General features: G+C 38.6%; 1 protein-coding gene across 2 annotated transcripts; it reads right to left on the bottom strand.

Annotated features, from left to right (window-relative positions):
* Positions 1-5,770: 5,770 nt before the first annotated feature.
* LOC124288431 (E3 ubiquitin-protein ligase KCMF1-like) lies at positions 5,771-19,458 on the bottom strand. Of its 2 annotated transcripts, XM_046724949.1 has the most exons (9): positions 19,272-19,458; positions 15,740-15,907; positions 14,194-14,333; positions 12,388-12,489; positions 11,930-12,089; positions 11,256-11,355; positions 9,222-9,257; positions 8,444-8,584; positions 5,771-7,695 (listed from the first exon to the last, which is right to left on the bottom strand). In XM_046724949.1, exons 1-9 carry the CDS (start codon positions 19,285-19,287, stop codon positions 7,080-7,082), a joined length of 1,479 nt encoding a protein of 492 aa, XP_046580905.1. In that variant the 5' UTR covers positions 19,288-19,458; the 3' UTR covers positions 5,771-7,079. The 2 variants fall into 2 exon arrangements, with proteins under 2 accessions (XP_046580905.1, XP_046580906.1); XM_046724950.1 differs by lacking the exon at positions 9,222-9,257.
* Positions 19,459-19,566: the final 108 nt, after the last annotated feature.

Genomic DNA, 19,566 nt, shown 5'->3' with positions numbered 1-19,566 from the left:
CTTTGTGATTTTATGATTATCATGTTAAAAGATACACTCATTACCAATTTTTTTTCAAAAATGTGTTCACAATGTACAACCCTGTGGTAGAAAACTGCCACTAGCCTGGAAAATAAGGGATTAACAACTTTTGAATAACTGGTGAAGGTTGGAGCATGTGCTTTGTCTAACATGGACGTAAAATGCTTTCTTGCCACAGTTGTTACTAATACATTGATGTGAGAGAAGGGAGAACCTCACTCTGGCAACTGTCTGGGCACTCTTGTTCCGGGTCAGGGGCGACTAAGGGGTTTGGGTGGTCAGACTCGCTGACTTGATCGATGTTCAGGCTGTTGATGACTGGATTGTCTGGTCCAGGCTTGATTATTTGCAGCCCGCCGCCATATAGCTGGAATATTGCTGAGTGCGGGGTAAAACTAAACTCACTCCGTCACTCTTGGTCAGGCATCCCCCTGGTCTAAGTGTCTGGAATTCACTGTATTATAGGATCTGCTGATCACTGCCCTGATCATCAGCATCATAGTTCTTTCTATCACAGGAATGATGTATGTGATGTCTTTGAAATCCTGTTCAAACAGGACCGTCTCACTCAGGTACTCCTCGGACATATACCACAACCTTCTGTGAGGAATAGTTTCTTTGTAAATATAACTGATAATAAGAGCAGATATTGGCCCAGCCATTAGTGTGTCAGCATGGATAGGTAGAATGTTGTCCAGTGTGGTAATATGACATTTACAGGTAGTCTGTAGTGACGTGTAGACAGTGGTTTAACATCAAAGTGGTGTTAATGTTGAACCTTGCATATTGTTATAGTCTTCCTAGAAAATAGGAGGATGTGTGTATATTGGTGTTCATCCATCCTCTAGATCTCCAGGGCTCTCATTTCATTTATACCTACACTAACTCCTGGATTTATTCCTGTGGTTCTTGCAAGCTGTGATTAACTGCCCTTGATTTTTATTACTATTATTCTGACCAATAAAAATATGGAAATAAGGGAAAAGGAAATGGGTGAGGGAGGACATGCCACCATGAGTTCACATGAACATGAAGATGTCCTGTCCATGAAAAACCTGCATGCCAACTTTTCAGTGTTGAATTTTGAGCAAACTGTGGGATTGGCTGCCATTTTGTTGATATCAACAACCCAACAATGAGGCTGTAACATGCATTTTGATTAGTCCATAAGGCGGAGTACCACTGCAAATCGGTTTTGACTCATGAAAATCAAAGGGGGCATGGAACCAGGGTCTAGTGTAGGTTTATCCAAAAGTGGAGCAACTGTGACAAAGAGGATGGTCTCCATAAATGCCCAAAAGGTAAGAAAATGTTTAAGCAAGAGTTTGCGTGTTTTGATCAAAATCATGAGACAAAACTGCCTCGATGTTAGTAGGTGTTACAACCATCTTGGCAAATTATAAATATACTTGGATTCGAATCCCATATTAGCAAATACCTCCTGGTGTTTGGTGTGATAGATGAGCACACCTACCACTGGGCCACCTCCAAGAACCTTGTAAGACCTGGCTCCAGGAAACTAGTATTTACATTGGTTTGAAGTAGGGTGAAAAGTGGGCCCCTCCTGGTCAGTCTGTCTGCTCGACAACCACTCTCACTGGCTAATTTAGTTGACACTGGCAGCGTCACTCTGTCCTGGAATCCCCATTATGTGGTCGAATGGAGAATCTTGTGCCTAACCACATCTTAACTGTTCTGCAACCGTCCATTTACGTGAAATGTCCCATGTTATACATACTAGACTGCAGTCAGGTTTGACCACGTGGACTCGAAGCACAAACACTGCCATGTTGAATGAGGTCTGAAGTCCCACAAGTCCTTATCAATGTAAATTTTGTCCCTTAAAACTGACAGTCACTGTGTCACTGATCTCATGCTGATGTATATTTGAGATTCATGGGAACCCTAGATTCAAATATATCGACAAACCACAAAGACCCACCTTAACTTCAGTCCTGGCTAAGATTGCTGTGTGAAACGAGGCCGTGGTCCAGGTCTTCAAAGATTTTTTTAGTGTTGACTGTAAAACTGGGAGTTGTGATAGCAGAGGCACTGATTACCTTGTGAAACTGGAAGGAAGGCCTGCACCTCACAGAAATTGTTCTCAAATATACGATATAGTACAGAAGTTTGGAATATTGTATCACTGACAGCACTCCCCTTGAAAAGCCAGATGTAAAGAATGTGCTGTAGATATTGTACACAACGCACACATAATGTACATGTATATCTGTCTCTGATGAGTGCATACATGCTCACACACTTTGTTTAGATTGTGTAGACATTTTTCATGTTGCTTTGGACACCCAAACCTGGGGTTGGTCAGACAGTTGCCATCCACAAAACCTTCACTACCATCATCATTATTCTATTGTTTCTACCCTACTATCATCTCTCAACATAAAGTTATCATGTAATGACTTGTCATGAAGAATGAAAAATGATTGCTGTTTGTGATTCATGATCTGAAGATGTGTTGTGATCTGATCTGATCCTGCAAATTAAGCATTGATTTTCCAGAGATATTGTAAGTTGTCAAGAATTTGAGTGTGACTGACAGTTGTTACTCTAATAGCATATAAATATGACCTTCCACCAGGCATACCGTCGTTTCGGTGTTTGGTGAGTTGACAACATCCATCTCCTCCACCTTTGGTGTCGAATGTTTTAGAACCCAAGGTAATTTCTGATTTATCGGGGGCTGTGGAGTAGCCTAGTGGTTAAAGAGTTCGCTCGTCACGCCGAAGGCCCGGGTTCGATTCACCTCATGGGTACAATGTGTGAAGACCATTTCTGTCCCTAGCCATGAAATTGCTGGAATATTGCTAAAAGCGGTGTAAAACCAAACTTGCTCACTCTGATTTATGTACGCAATGACTATTTAAAACACTTCCTGCAATAACCTTGGGCCACATGGCAGTCCCAACAATTTCACCATAAATTTCAAATGAATGATGAACCAAAATTATGCAATAGTTGTTAAACAAAAAAGGTCACTTGAAATTGGTATCAGCTCAAGGAGCATGGAAACTTTGTTTTTAGCTGTTGATTGCAGCCAGGGGTAGAACCAGTCATCCATGTTGGAGTGATCTAGTGGTTGTGGTCACAAGTATTTTATGTTTAATATTGGGTGTCTTTGGGATAGTTCAACTGCCATGTGTGGGTAGTGGATTTGGGTATGTTTGCAGAATTGTGCCTTGAGATTCCAATTTTAACTCATAAATGCAATATATTGTTATTAATTTATGAATAAAATATTTTACATCTTTTTCATATCTTATGTTTCTGTGACAAATGGAATATTCAAAGGGGTTAACTCCAGGACTATATTTAAAACAGCTCAACAATTAAGTCTCGATTGAATGTTTTTGCACTGGTGAACCCGACACACATAGCATTTTGAATAAAACAGATTTGAAATATCAAATGAACATTTACTATTACATATTTTGCTGCAAACCAAATTCACTCACAACAAACTACCAAAATATGTTCTCAGCTGCCACACAATAATTTGAGAAGACTATATACAACTACCAGTTTCATTCAGGGCTTTCCCATGATCAATAGTGCTTTATTTCAACAAATCAAATCAGTAGATTGAAAGAATTGTCTGCCAAAATCATTTCCTATCACTTTTTACACTTTGATTTAGACTGAAGACAATTTAGTATAAACTTCAAATTTCAACTGTCCTACTTTGTCTCAGTACAAGGGAAATACTTCTTGACTGACAAGCTACCCCCTCTCCCAGCACACTAGAACCATGCACTCAGAGACAACATAAGCAGCAGGTTCATATCTCTTTATGATTTTATTCCATCCTGAACATAGGTACAAACACGCAGCCTTTCATTCTGTTTAGAACAGACCTTTGTACAAACAATAATGTTGAAGTCTGCAGTTACATTTACAAAGAGCCAAGTAAGCCAGGACTTGTCTGTTACTGCCTCCCCTCGACTCCATGAAGGCCTCACTGCTGGCCTTTCACTATGTACAAATATCACTGAAAATTTACAACAAAAATAATAAGTATAAATACTTAACAGTAGAAATTACACTGTGCACTAGCACATCTTCTCACAGACTTCAGAATATTGTACAGTCAAAAATTTGTGAAATAAAGCACTTTCAATCCTTGTCTTAATTGAAATACAGAGAGGCCAGCCCTTTCACCCTGACAGCTAGAAGCATGGCACATCAAACAGCCTAGCTCTGAACAAGACCTTACAGCATCACATTAAACCCATGGACTCTACAAGAACAAATATCACCTATACAGGAATGGAACCTGCCTCTCGTAGTTCAGGACACATGACCTGAACATCACAATGGCCAGAAACTAGTATCTACATCTCACTGTTGCTTAAAGCAAAGAGCCACCAGAACGTCACTGTTGGCTGAGAAAGAGCATCACATCTACATTGCTGTTGTTTGGGCATGGCAATTGTGACCAAGGCTCACTGCCGCAATCCCTGGTGCAGAGACAATGATATATTTGCACCTGCTTCCTGTAACATACCTAACCATCACTGCTGCTAGGGGTAGGACACTATCCAACGTTTGTTAAGATCATAACATTGTCTGTCCTTTTACATTGCTAACGGATTGGTGCCTCCTGAACTATCGCCAGAGTAACGCACCTCCACCTGTCTGTAACTGTACATGGCATCAGCTCTGCCTTGGGTCAGTGTATGAAATAAGCCAAAATCCAGCCAGACATCTGGGCTGGTAACTTCAAAAACTTACCAGCCCAGAAGAGATGTAACCAGTCCTTTTTAAATACTAAACAGACAGTGCCATTGGACACGTTATCTGAATAATTGTTTTCACCCGTCCATCGGGCTGGCTAGCTGTAAAATTATACCGTCCGGCAGAAATCTAGCCCGTCTCGGGCGGTCAGACGGGCCTTATTTCATACACTGCTTGAGGGTACAGCCTCACCTTAACACCTTGGAGTTTAGGGGTACTGCACCATCAGAAGACCTTAGTTACCCCGGTATGTGGGCTAATGCATCAACCAAAATCTTTACTGCTCTGTGCAAGAGATATCCTAAAACTCGTTACTAAGGAAACCTGATGGCCTACATAGAGACAATACTGCTTCCTAAGCAAGCCTGTGACTACCAGTACAGTGTAACCCCCAACCTCACCCAGGATACATACCTGCATCAGTCAGTCAGTCACTCCACAAAGTCATCCTCACTCACACAGCGAAACATACAATCCTGTTGATACAACAGCATCAGACACCAATCATTCTATGACACTACCTGCTTTGTAATCTACATTAACCTGTGTTACAATCTCAGCAAACGTCCCCTAAAGCACAAGCAGTTTCTATGCATTCAGTTGTATCCTATCCCGCAGTATAAGAAAGTAAAAGCACCTGTTTAATTATCAGATACCTATGACAAAATGTATAAATGCTGACATGATGCACAACAATGCCATATTCAGCATAACAATACACATACAATAATCACCCTGAACCTCAACTAGTCAGTACCTTGACAAACCAAACATGTTCATCATCGACAAATGTTAGTAACTCTAGGATCTATGGAAGTCAGTGAGTTGCTTCTTCTCCAATATTACAAAACTTCCCACATACGAAAATATCCTTTATCAAAATAGAGGAATGAATGAAATCAAAAAGGGATAAGATGTCACTTCTACTTGTGAGCAAAACACAGCAAATGTGGAACGCACTTGAAGTACTGTCGCACAGTACAACACGTTTAGTGGATAATCCAACAAATATCACATACATGTAAGCAGTTTTGGCCATTAGTAATACTTCAACACATAATGTTAACAGGTTCAGATTGATCAACCTAACTGTCTGATTACATGAAAGCCACAAACTGACAACTAACCTTATCATACAGAAGTAACACCAAACAAATTCTGTTTTTTCCACTTAACATTTGTTTATTTTTAACACTGCAGAAATATTTCCCAACATCAGGAAGTCAATGTAAGTAGTTGATGGATGATGTACAACAATCACTCAGCAATATCCAGAATTGCTTGACTGAAGAAATGGGAAGTCTATTGTACAACTCATACACAAACTAGTTGCAGATGAATAAAAGGAGATAAGTCTTGCATCAAGACATTCCTCAGTCAGATGGGAAAGGGAATGATCACTGTCACAAGATAATGATTGTGCATTTATATGAATTACAATTGGTGCAGACAGTAGGTAGCCGTGTTCATACTACAGGTGTCGTGAGAGGGGGACACTCCCTGAGCTAACCAGTGGTACGATGAGGGGAACCAACAAGAAAAACGTAATGAATCTTGTCTATCTTATTGACTGTACAAATATATCAGACATTATAACTCCAACACAATCTGCCTGTCTTTCAACCATAATAAGTATAATAACCATACATTCAGAAGACTTGCTGTCTGATACAAAAAATGCTCCAGCAAATGTGTGTCCATATGTATTGTGCAGTATGAAGTCAATGTTAAACCATGACTGACGGAGAGCTGTTGAGAGAGATGCTGTAAGGGCTTTTCAGTGAGGCTACCAAGTTTACACGGGTGAGGTGATTAGACCGACTAATTCAAATAACAATGTGTTATTTTCAAACCTCTGTGAGATACAAGTTTGTACAATGGAGGTCACAATCACTACAGTACATCTATTTTAGAATCCAACTTTATTTTGGTAGGATATTCAAAGATCAAGATATTACATATCACAGGTCTTTAGTCTTGAAAAAAAATGATGAAAATATGCAATACAGTGCCAATTCACAGTAATCGGCACACCCCAAATTTGTAATGAACTTGATACGGTACTTGAATGTACTAAAGGCATCACCATGAGCCTGGCCTTAACCAGGGCACATCACAAATTCTGAATACGACAAACGATTACACTGCTCTATTGTATGTGTCCAAAGTGCACAATAGCAAGCAACTCTGCTTGTATCAAAGCAATAAATAATATAGTAGTCATCCAACTTTGGAATAGGTCTCTTGTTATTCCCATCTGGTTTCTTTGTATATATTAGTGTCACAGTCCAGAAGTGGGGTAATTATTAATGAGGAGGTTCTGTGTCCGAGGCTCGAGGGGGAGGCATGTGTTTGAGCAGATTTCGTTTAGCTGCTGCTGGGTTTATCCTGGGATCCCGTGAGTGCCCCGAGGCCCGGGCAGGTATCTGTAGCATGGAACTACCACTGGCGGAACTACTACTGGAAACACTAGGAGATACAGCGGTAGGATTAGACAAGGAATTATACACTTGACGGGTCCCCCCTCCTCCACCCTGGCTGGATGTCCCCCCAACGTGTTGCCGGCTGCTGGCTGCAGCTCCAGACCCACTTCCGCTTGACCTTTGGCTTGAGGAAGGGGCTGCTGAACTTGTTTGCCGGCTTTCCGCAGACTTTGTAGTTGTGGGGGCCACACAGGGTATTACAGGTTTACTCTGTGTGGGGCCAGAGGGCTTCTTATCATCACATGCCTTGGACTCTCCCTGTACTTCTTCAGATGAGGGAGATTTGAGAGCTTCTAGAAGCGCGGAAGGGTCATCACTGTCCCCCTGGACCTGTATCTGGTCTGTAAGTGTTGACAGCAACAACTCCTGCACAAACATACTGCGGTCACTGCGCTCCATCTCAGCTTTCTGTTCCGACTCTGACAACTCGTCACTACATCTGTAGGAAGCAAGCATAGCATGTGTAATGTGAGACAATTATACAACACATGCAAATACATTTACTGCTAAATACACTTGTGCTGACCTTACCAGACACAGATAATAACGGGCAAAACACATGCCATGGAGAACATAAATATATGAGACACACCCATCAAGGCATCAGTGGGAAGGTCAAGGTTTTTGCAGCTTGAACTGTATCAAGACATTTTACTACACATGACTCAAATAACTCAAAGAGAGAATAAATTTTTCCCGAACGTAGTTATTCACACCAAAAAGAGGAATTCTTGTACCCAAAATTGTAAACAGTTTCATCTTAAACAAAAGTTGAGATTTGATGGCATTTTATGATATTGACTTACAAGGTTCTTCACATATCCCTTTATCTATAAGACATTCATATAAACCAATTTCAAACTCTAAACCCAGCAACAGCTTCACACTGGATGGAGATGCTAAATACTGGTTGCAAATAAATTAATATCAAGAGCATTCTTATCAGTGGTAACATAAATTGCATCAATGCGGATATCTCTCAGTATGCTGTTCAAAAGGCACTGCAGAAAGAGGGAGCACTGATGCATTGTCTAGCCTCCACAATAACACCGCAAAAATCAAGTTTTCATTCTGTTCTGTCATCAATCATTACTAGATCAACTCTTCACAGCATTAACTAATCTTGAAATTTCAACCCATTTTCAAACTGAGATTTGAATCAGTCTGCGAGTTGACATTGAACTCACTTGACAAGAAGATAGAGAGAATTGGACTGGCTGCTCCCCCCACTGCTGCCTCCTTGGTCAGCATTACTGTTCTGGGCATTAGACGGCAACGCCACCTTGGCCGCCTCGGCCTGTCGGCGCGGCAACCTCTCCAGTTGTTGTCTGAAACAAGGACAGAACATTAAATATCACACACACAGTCATATTATAAGAGTTTCTGGATAATGAGTCACACCCTCTTTTAGTGATTTTAAATGTCTGCCATGACGTGTAGTGTGTTCAGTCAAAGTCAAGTCACTAACCAGTGTTCAAAATTAGGGTCCTGAAGTCCTTCAGGTTTGATGCTTCAGTATTTGAGCCCAAAGATCCCATTGATTTTTCAGTTTTAATATAAGGGTTATGAAAATGACCTCTTGACTTTGAGGTAGTGACAACAATCCTACATTATGTCATCTGGTAGATGTCAACCAATGAACTATAGTCAGTGATCATCATCTCCTAGCTTACAGGAAGTCTTAGAATTATCCCCCTTCCACAACTCAAGCCTAGATACTTTTCTTGTTGAAAGCACTTCAATAAATAATTTCCTACAATGACCAAATTGCCAATTCTGTGATACACTGGTTAGTGTAACAGAATGACTAATCTGTGACTCATGCACCAGAAACCAGTGATAGATGGTCTGGTAGACTCGGCTCCAGGCACAAGGACTCCTGTGGAAACAAGCGTAGAGATGTTAATGGTGAACTGAGGAAGGAGGAGAAGGAGGAAGAGGATGAGCAGTGATGGAACTATTTACCTGTTGTAACACCACGAGGATATCTGTTGACTGTTTCTGAAAAAAATCAATTTTCAACATTACAGAAATTCCAGAGTAATTCCTGTCATCACATATAGACAATAAGCCTGTGTCGACAGAGTCTTGGGCATTCCCACACCAGGATTCGGGAACAGAAGATATAAGATGGTTAGAAGACAAAGTGGGTCAATAAAAAAACATCTACTTTTATGTAACATAAACAACAAAGCAGTTTTACCAAAAAATTAGGTGACAAAAAGACATGGGAACTGTCATGAGAAAAGTGGCAAAGAAAAGAAGAATGGTTGAAATGAATTAAGGGAAACAGAAGGTTTAAGTGTGAAACATACAATTAGAACTAATTACTCAGAAAAAAGTTTTCAAAATAAAGGAAATGATCTGCATTCTTCCCAAACCATAAATTTGCTACAAGCCTATTTCAAGAAGCAAATAACGTCAACAAATTAACTGGAACAGCATAAGAAATGATAATCAACCAGATCAAGATATAAACAAAATGGATCTGCAAATACCAATGTTGACAGTTGATGATGTCTACATCCAGTCACCTCAACAGGCTGAAATTGCTGGGGTGCACTGGACCAAAGAAATAAGTAAAGAAATTTATCCTTTCATAATCAAACAGTTGTGTGTGTGGTACAATGTCAGGATGAACCTTCAGAGCTGAAGGGGAGGTAACTGGGGTCATTGACACACACAACAGTGCAAACAAAGGGTACCAGCAATTTCATTGAACAATAGCAAATTGAAAGCTGTTTTGTGCATTTCCTGGATTCATTGACTGGAAATAAGCCAAGTTATCTTTTCTTGCCAAACATTTTGAGATTTTGTTTCAATCCAATACCAAGCCATCAAATTACCTATAAAAATTATATAATCCTTTATGCATTAACTGAAAAAGATTCCTTTACAGCTTGGGTATGTTAATGACAATTGCTGCAGACTTGAGGCTTAAATAGCAGTTTTTATCTGACCCTTATCATCTTAAGAAAATACAAGTGAAATTGAGCTCTTTTATCCTAAAGAGGGTCACTGAAGTTTGCTGCCACAGTACTCAAACAATGTTGTGTTGAACGTTTACGTGCTAAGCTTACAGTTGTCTCAACATAAAAACTAGGTCCATATTAGGGCTGGGACGGGTACAGCTAGAATCGAATACTATTTCTAGGAATCGAGTACCCGGAAAAGGAGATAACTCTGTAATGGCAAGGGCAGATAATAACTTGTCTTTTTCATTATTGACGTAACACACATTTGCATCATTGGCATTGTCCGATTAATGGAGGTTGTTATTAACAACTAATATATCTGAGCATGAGCAGTGAGGAGTCAAGTTACAGTAACAGCGGTCCTGTGTTTTAATGAGGAATGCATGTAATGGTGTTATTCTCTATATTTGTTAAATGGATGTAAATTAAATAGCCTAAGTTCAGTTTCAGTGTCTTATTGCCATCCTTTCAAGTTTTCTATAATAATCTCTGTCAACTCGTGATTGAATATTCTGAAAGTTGACAGAAGTGCTTTATTTATTACATTTCCGGGTATTCGATTCCGGTAAGTACATGCGAGTACTCAATTCCATTTTTTCCTACCAGTCTCAGCCCTAGTCCATATATATTCTGTATACATTTTTCGTTGCAAAATTTGACACCACTTTTGAGGAATATAAACTGAACTGGATAGGCACTGTCAAAAATAAGTTCACTACATTGGGTCATGGTTAAGACCCTTGTTTATAGCATGTGTCATAAAATGTATCAAGTTGTTTCCAGTTGATTTTCAGATAAAATATTTTCATATTTTTTTATATTATTTTTAAGTTTCAAGTAGATATAATATTGTCTTCAGATCAGTAGCAGCGGGTACAGCTTATGTCACTAAAGGCAAGCATTTGGTTTAAATCCTGAGAACTTGTACCATTTGGAAACTGCAGCTTCTACAATTGTGAAACATAACAATTTGTCAGCTGGTCCTTTGATTGCAGTGTTGTGTGATCGGGGGAGAGACACTCACCTAGTTGATTGTAGCTGCATCTCCAGCTGCTGTAACTGGGACGACACCGACTGTGCAGCTGCCGCACGACTTCGAACACTGGAGAGCTGAGACAGCAGCTCTGTAAACCAAATCCAGCAGTTAGTGCCTCAGTCACATTGGAAACACAATAACACATGAACAGGTCCCCCCCAAAGTGATGTAAGCTTCAAAAACCTTTTACCATAGTCAAGAGTTACAATCATACTAGTGCTACAATCACATTGTGGGACCAAACCTACCACAGTTTTAAACAACTTATCACATTTCAGTTTTTTTATCTCCAATTTGAACACTCATGGAAATGGTCAAAATAGCCAGATGCATTAACCCTTACTCCACATCTAGATTTGAAGTTCAGGGATAATGTAACCTTAGAAACAAGCAGAATCCTTATCAACCACATGGTCAAACATGGTGCTTGTTCTCAATAGGTATGTTGTCAGTGATGCACAGGCTTCACACAACATGATTTCACTCAAGGCTGATCCACAACACTGACTGTCCATCAACATGTTAATATACTAACATGTTGATCTAAAGGGCAGGAAGCATACATCTAAAACCTGCAATATTGAGTTTACTTAATAATAAGACAGAACACCAAGTCATTTTCCCACATTAAGAAGCATATTGTTTTAACTTGTTGCAATTACCTGCAATTGGATCCATAGTTTCTCTGCCACTTGGTGAAAGCCCGGTGAGTGCTGTCCCAGTAGATGCAAAATGCATATTAGCTCGCCGTGTGCGTGAGCCACTCACTCCCCTACCTGGGTGAGGAATACGTCGCACATGACGCATGCCTGCAGGTTCATCGTAAGTATGGTTAAGGAAGTTCAACATTAATCTTCTTTATAATAATCTACAAATGGTAATATGTGTGTAAGTGTGAGTAAGTGTGGGTTTAAGTGTGAGTGTAAGTGTGAGTGTAAGTGTAAGTGAGTGCATGTGTGCGTGTGTATGCATGCATGCATGTGTATTTTGCTTAACTTGAGGAAATGTCAAAGAAATAATGAAATCTAGTCTTTTCTTAAGGATTTCAGCTTATAAGGTTTCCTGCTTGATTGATATTATTCTTTGTAACAGTCACACGTTTTGTATGCTAAAAGGATATGAAATCTCTGGGTGTCCTGTGTTCCAGGGTGAGATGGGAGGCGAAGTCATCAGTGACATGATTGGGGTCACCGCCGGGGAGGGCCGCACACACCGGACACACCTGCACAACATCAATACATCATTCCCATCATACACTGATTCAACAGGGAAGTCTAGAGGTCCCTGTCACAACACTTGAATCTCAAACAGCTTATACCAAATACCGATATGTTAATGGGAAAGGCTTATTCAGACATGTTATGTTAAACAAATGCTTAATAACTAAGTATGGAAGTCAGGCAGTCCCTGCTATAATTCTTACATAAAACATTTACGATTTAGGTCTTAAAAATCATATCAGCAACAAAGCCTGATAAGTTTTAAAACTGCTGAAGTTTTAACAAACAATAATTTGTTAACGACAGCTTAGATCTGACCAACTCTGACAGTAAAGCTCTGACCAACAGTGACAGCCTAGATGAGACAACTTACTTACTACAAAGTACTGTCAGAAATAGAAAAAAACTGTTTTTTCGCATTGATATCTACAATTTATGTAGTTAATATGTGTAAATGTGAAATATCTGTTGAATTAAGTTCAGCCTAACTACAGTCTCAGTGGTAGGGAGATAGGAAACGTAGAAAAAGGACTTTACTGAGGAGAGATTAGTGCAGAAATCAGAACTGCGAGGTTTTTCTAAGTTCAAAGCGACTTATTTGGAACAGGCCATGGCTTTATGCAAATTAGTGTGCAATGATATTATATTACAAAGGACAATTTTTTGCATGTCCATTTTGAAATTAAACTTAGCTTCATTATAAACGATAGCTGACATAAACAATTATTATTTAAATACTGAAACTATGAAGAATGTAGCTGCCATGGAGTCTCACTACCACTATAAAAAGAAACAGGTAGGAGGGGTCGTCTCAAAAGCAAAACCAAGACGGTTGTTGCTGACGGTAGTTGGGGTCGGGCTTGGGGATAGAGATATTAGCTAAGATTAGATAATCAGTAGAGACATAGTCCGTACACATGAAAAAGCATAAAAGATATTTGAGATGACCCTTTGTGTCTGTGGGCAGCACTTGTATTTCATGCCAAGTGAGTTGACGGTCCGCTGTCATACCTGACTGAGTGACCTAATTGCTATCTGTAGTCTGATCTATTGTTTTCAGCAGCTGTTCGTATTTTTTCTAAGTTTTGCCCGATTTTACGAGTAAACAAGCTTTTCTGGATATCTTATTATGCATCCCACTGAACGCCCTGTTAGGCCAATAAGGGTTATTTCGACATATGCTATTTGCAAATGTAGGGATACAGAGTAACCGCCTAAAAACAGTTTTTCCTATTTCCAACAGTACTTTAATGTTGGCAATTGGTTCATTACCAACGAACAATGATAGAAGAAAATTAGTTAGTATCATTTTTTTTCAGATTTTCCTGGTTGTTATTGCAGATAACTATAAAGAAAAAACATTGGTTCTCTTGTTGTTTTTTGTTATATTTAGAAACTGAGGAAACAGCATTTGCAAATTTCACATCCAATGTAAAATGATGCAACATGCTTATATATCATGAACATATAAACTATTCAGTCATGACTTTTCAGTAAGTGAAGTGAGGTTTCTAAGAATAAAACACGTTTTCAGGCCTTGACAACATCTAACATATGTTCCATCATCAAGTGTTTCAAACACTAAAACAATAGTTCCAAACTTGTTTGTGTTCGATTATTAAAAAATGTGATCAATTGGTCGGTCGTTTGTTCACTGCAACCAATCTTCGATTATTTCAATTCCTCGGAACACCATCACAACTTACCACTTCTACTGAGGCATCAGCATGTTCTGAAGTGACGTGGTCATGTAGTGTGGCCTCTGGGAATCCCATTTTCCCACAATAAGGGCATGTGAAAGACTGAGGTTGTTCAGTGGTGAGGGCCTCTCCTCCATAGTATAGATCTACAACAAACCCATCATATTAGCTCATCATGGTGTTATACCAAACATGTGTCACAACATTCAAAACTGTGATAATAATCTACAATTCCACATGAGGTAATAAAACATAAGTAGAAAAACAGCTTGTTCTCTTCCACACTTCTATTAGTAGGTAAGGTGAGGTGAGGTGAAATTGGGTTTAACGTCGTGCTTGAGAATATTTCGCTCATATGACAACGTGCATGTGTGTGTATGTGCGGCTGCTTGTACTAGCCCAGACTGAAGCTGGTTTTATAGTGCTAGCTCACTGAAATACCATGCCGCAGTGAAGCATGAATACCCCACTCAGACACATTATACTGACTCCGAGCCGACCAGTCCTTGTTGTACCCATTAATGCCGAGCGCCATAGTAGGTAAGGCAGTGTAATGGCAAATATATTGTATTGCAACATATCGCGACACATGTATCTGTATTGCAATACATATTGCGATTATTGTAATGCAAACTAACATGTTTGAAAGTGAGTGGCACTGACTGTACACGCAGATGCTATTTTCTACAAACCAAGGCCCTAAAAATGTTCTGATTTTCTAAAAAAAGTTAGGATAGGTAGTGTACTTCTTCATTTTTTATACAATTCTCTGAGTGTAAAGTATGCCATTTTGAAGTTGATTATGAAATGCAACATCAGGCATGAATGAAGTACTCTATAGGCTTAAAGTTAAACCACAGAGACAATGACAAAACTTGTTGTAATTGTGTACCCAACATATGAGTTCTAAGAACAAGTATTGCAACACATATGGTTTGAAAGGCATATATTGCAGTAGACCAGCAATACATACAGTCTAAGACCTATATTTTCAACTAGCTTGTCTCAAAACAACACAATACAATACAACCTTTATAAATTGTGTAACAGTTTGCTGTCAAAAAATGCATTATTTCCAATAACACGGAATATGCTCCTTTCATGAATTACTGCTCTCTGCATTAGGCCTAAAAAGAAAAATGTTGTGGTTCCGATTACCGACCGACCCTTGAATCCTGGTGTCGATCCTATTTTTATTAAGCGGAATGTATAAAATAAGCGTTCAGATACCATTGTTTTCCCCCTGCACAGATGGACATCAGTCATTCTGATAGGAAAAGTCGACATGCTGGTCGCAAGCTTGATTGAATAAACAATTACACATTGATAAATGTGTTATTAACACACACAGTTATGAAACAGCTATGGATTGTAGTTACCAATACACATCATTGAACTGTTCTGTGCTTAAAAGGCCATCAACTAATGTTCTGGTTATTTTCTTAAACAACCTGCTCAATCACAACATTTGCCATTATTATATAGAAATAATATAATATATCATCTTATAAGTAGGGATAGTCTGATGCAGACATAAATTGAGTTTTTTTACCGAAGTCTGTCCGCGTCAAGATACACTGCATTGGGTGTTCAGTGGTGTGTCTTGTTGTAGTGGCCCCCGCCTCGTAGCATGTTGAACACAGGTCATAGTCATAGCAGATCAAACACTTGTATCTCTTGCCCCGAAAATTGCCTTTTAAGCAAGAGTCACAGCTGACACCTGAAAATAATTCAAATCAAGACATGCATTAGCTCATTGTCAGGACCAAGATAAGGGGACATCCTCAAACAGCAGATGAAACATAATTTGATTCAATTACGTGCAGGACCTATTCACCATCGTTCTTCGTCCTGAGTGCAGTTTGAGCGAGATGATGTTCAGTCAAATGACACTCATGAATAAGCGAATTTTGTGCCAAGTTACTGATCAGAAAGATTAAGATGTCATCACTTTTGAAAGAAAGCACTGTGGCTGTTATCAGGGTATTTGTAGTAATCCAGTAGAAACATCACAATGTGTCATACAAAATGCTTAACTTCAAAATCTGGTGACGAGTGATAGTGCAAACACTCTACAGATATTAGTGCTGTGGGTCATTAGTTCTTCAGTAATCTAGTACTGCATCACCAAACAACTATTTTACACTGGTTCCAGTTAATCCTTTCAAGTAATCATATTCATCAACTCAGGGTGCAAGGAAAGTGAGTAGGCAAAAACGAGCAATAACAATTATTATGAAACAGTCAGCATCATTCCACCAACATCCTGCCAACATGTAAATTAGAAGACTGCTGCAGAAATATCAGAAGGTGACAGCATGATGATGATCCATGCCAATAAGCTGGGTAATGCTAACCAAGCCAAGAATCACAAATGTTTTCCCAATATTTAGGTGATGAATGAATTACATCAAATATTGGCCCTTGATTGTTATGGTGTGTAACTGAAAATGACCTTCCAAAATTCCAAGTCCATTCACCATGTTCTATGATTAATAACTTAGAAGTAACATACATGTATAATTGACAATGACTGAAACATATCAAACATTTTCCCCCAATAATTACCAAGCATTTAAAACAAATTTAACTAGTCAAAAATATGCATTGGTATGAATGTTTTCACCTTTGCACATGTTAGATGAACTAAGGTTTATCAATGTAACAACACCCGAGTAAGTTACTGTCACACTGTTTGAATGAATGTCAATGACCAGTCACTTGTGTAATCAGTATGCCCTATTGTTGTGACCTGGGGGCATGATTACATGCTCCAGCAGATGTTCTCTGACAGATAATACCTACTAACCACTAATAACGCTGATCCGGTGGATAACACTACTCTATGCCATAAGCTTGTTTAGAAAAGTAGCAAGAGAGATATGTTCAACTGTTAATAGGAAAACAAAACAAGAAAATGCAAAAACTACTGTTTCACAGTCATCAAGAGCAATACATATCATGCATCAGTCAATCATAGAGACCATGAAATAGATACAGCTACTGCAGCAAGTCCAAGATAGTTTCCAAGTGTGGATTATGTACTTTCACAATCAGAAGAGTCTAGACTTCTTTATGTTATCATGCATTAAGTAGTGTTGGGAATTGGTTGAAATCCCACAATTGATGATTGCTTCATTACCAATGAGAAATCATCGAAAAAATTGGTCAGTGTCATTTCTCCGATTTTCCTATTCAGGTTGTTATTGCAGATAAGTATAACATGATGCAACTTGCTACTTTAAAGTGATGAATAATATATCATGAACATAAACTTCCCAGAGTCTTCAACAAATATTCAATCATGATGTTTGAGTTAGTGAAGTCAGGTTTCTAAGAATTAAACATGTTTTCAGGCCTTGACAACCTCGAAGATATGTTCCATCATCAAGTGTTTCAAAGACTAAAACAGTAGTTCCAAAATTGTTTGAGTTCGATTATGAGAAAATGTGACAGGTTGCTTGGTCATTTGGTCACTGCGACCAATCTTCGATTATTTCAATTAATCGGAACACCACTAGTATTAAGAAAATTCAGCGACAGTTTGGGTTCTTAATACTTTGATGCTAAATGTCAATCACAAATGTACAGAAGTCATGTCTCAAGAGATTCATTTAAAACATTTTCGTTTTAGTTATGACATTTTCTACCCTACCATGCAAAACTTGTACAAAATATGGTTTCCATGGTGATACAGTTTCAGTGTTCAGGATTTCTGTGGCATGGGATTTGAGACAAAAATATAATAAATAGACACATTTTAGCACTTTTAAGTTTGTGCTTAATGTTGAAACAGAATCAATTAACCTAATCCTTGGCTATGAATTGCCAGCATGCTACATTGTGATACTGTACCTAGTTACTCAACATCTGCTCAAATTTCTAACAAATACTTCTGACATTGAAAGTTAAAACAATGGTGGAGAACCAATTAGAAATGTCATAGTTTACTTGGTTATTAACCATCCTAAGTGATTTTCACAACCTATATTTATTTGCTTGTGCATCTCATTAGTACAGACTCAGTGACTGCATTCACAAAATAACATGAATGAAATGTTAAAAACATTTGTTTTTCTGTTGCAAAAGTTAAGAGACAGCATGCATTACACTTGTATTCTAGTCCAGTACAAGAGCAGTTATGAAGCAGATAAGATATAGTCATTCACATCATTCTGAAACTGCTGATGAATCTGAACAACAGAAGGACATTCTTTAAACATACACTGAACACTTCACTAAATACATCTGTCAATGATCATTTTGAATTTCACCCGTAAGACAACCTACTTTTTATGCTTGCAATTGTATTAGTTTGGGTATGTCAAAGGTCTTGATACATTAGGTTATCAATTCCATATTGAGAAGAGAACAAGAAAAATGTATCAGTATTTCAAAGTCACATTTTAGCAACAAAAAATACTGTGTTCTTAACTAAATTTAGGTTCAAACTTTAGGTCTTATGAATTCAAAAGGAAATGGGTGTGCACTGATCAGTACGTTCAGATCTTTGCACTGTCATAATGATATAACACTTGAATTGCATACATGAGCATAGTGATAAACGCATTATTTAAATAATATGCACAAGATGAAATCAATGAATTTCATACTTTTGTTGTAACCAGAAATCCAGAATCATGCACTGCTGTGACACAGTTGCATCAGATGAAAATTCAAGCATACTCAACATATCATACATTACAAATTATGGGTTAACTTATGACCAAACCACTGAACTCTTCTCCAAACATATATCTTTCGATGTTATGATGTTCATAGTGACTTAAACATATTCTCTGTTATTCGCTGAACAAACAGATTCTTCGGTTCATGGGGATTTCCATGAATTTCTTTACTTCCTAAAATAATCATGTGTCAGACATGGGTTCAACTTCCGGGAAAGCCATGGATAGACAATTGAGCAAAAGTACCATGAAATGTACCAAACTATACAATGTATCATCTGAAGGGGTGAAAAAGTACGAATTAACTTTGATGACTGAATCAATGCCAAATGCGCACAACATAGAGCAGAAATAGAACGAAGCCATTTTGGTCAAGTCTGTATCAAAAATACCCACCTTCATGACGGGACATTCTAACCACAGAGACACGTGGGAATGAGAAGAATCGATCCTAGATAACCAATACTAAATAAACTAGCTATATCAAATGGACAAAGGAAGAAAACTCAACGATCTACACAAATTCAAAGGATTTTCATGTCTGAATTCCAATCTACTTTCAGCTAGCGGAGGCCATGATGACGTCACGGTAAATAACGCCAAATACTCGCCTGAACGGGATTCTTGTTTTTGCATTCTTTTTTTAACAAATAGCCATCCAGGACATTTATACTTATTATTTCACCAAAAA

This window comes from Haliotis rubra, unplaced genomic scaffold (genome assembly GCF_003918875.1).
Source record: "Haliotis rubra isolate DU_JTF1 unplaced genomic scaffold, ASM391887v1 Scf418, whole genome shotgun sequence".
NCBI lineage: Eukaryota > Metazoa > Mollusca > Gastropoda > Lepetellida > Haliotidae > Haliotis > Haliotis rubra.
The sequence above is the reverse complement of the archived record's forward strand: the minus strand, read 5'-3'. Positions and strand labels throughout refer to the sequence as shown.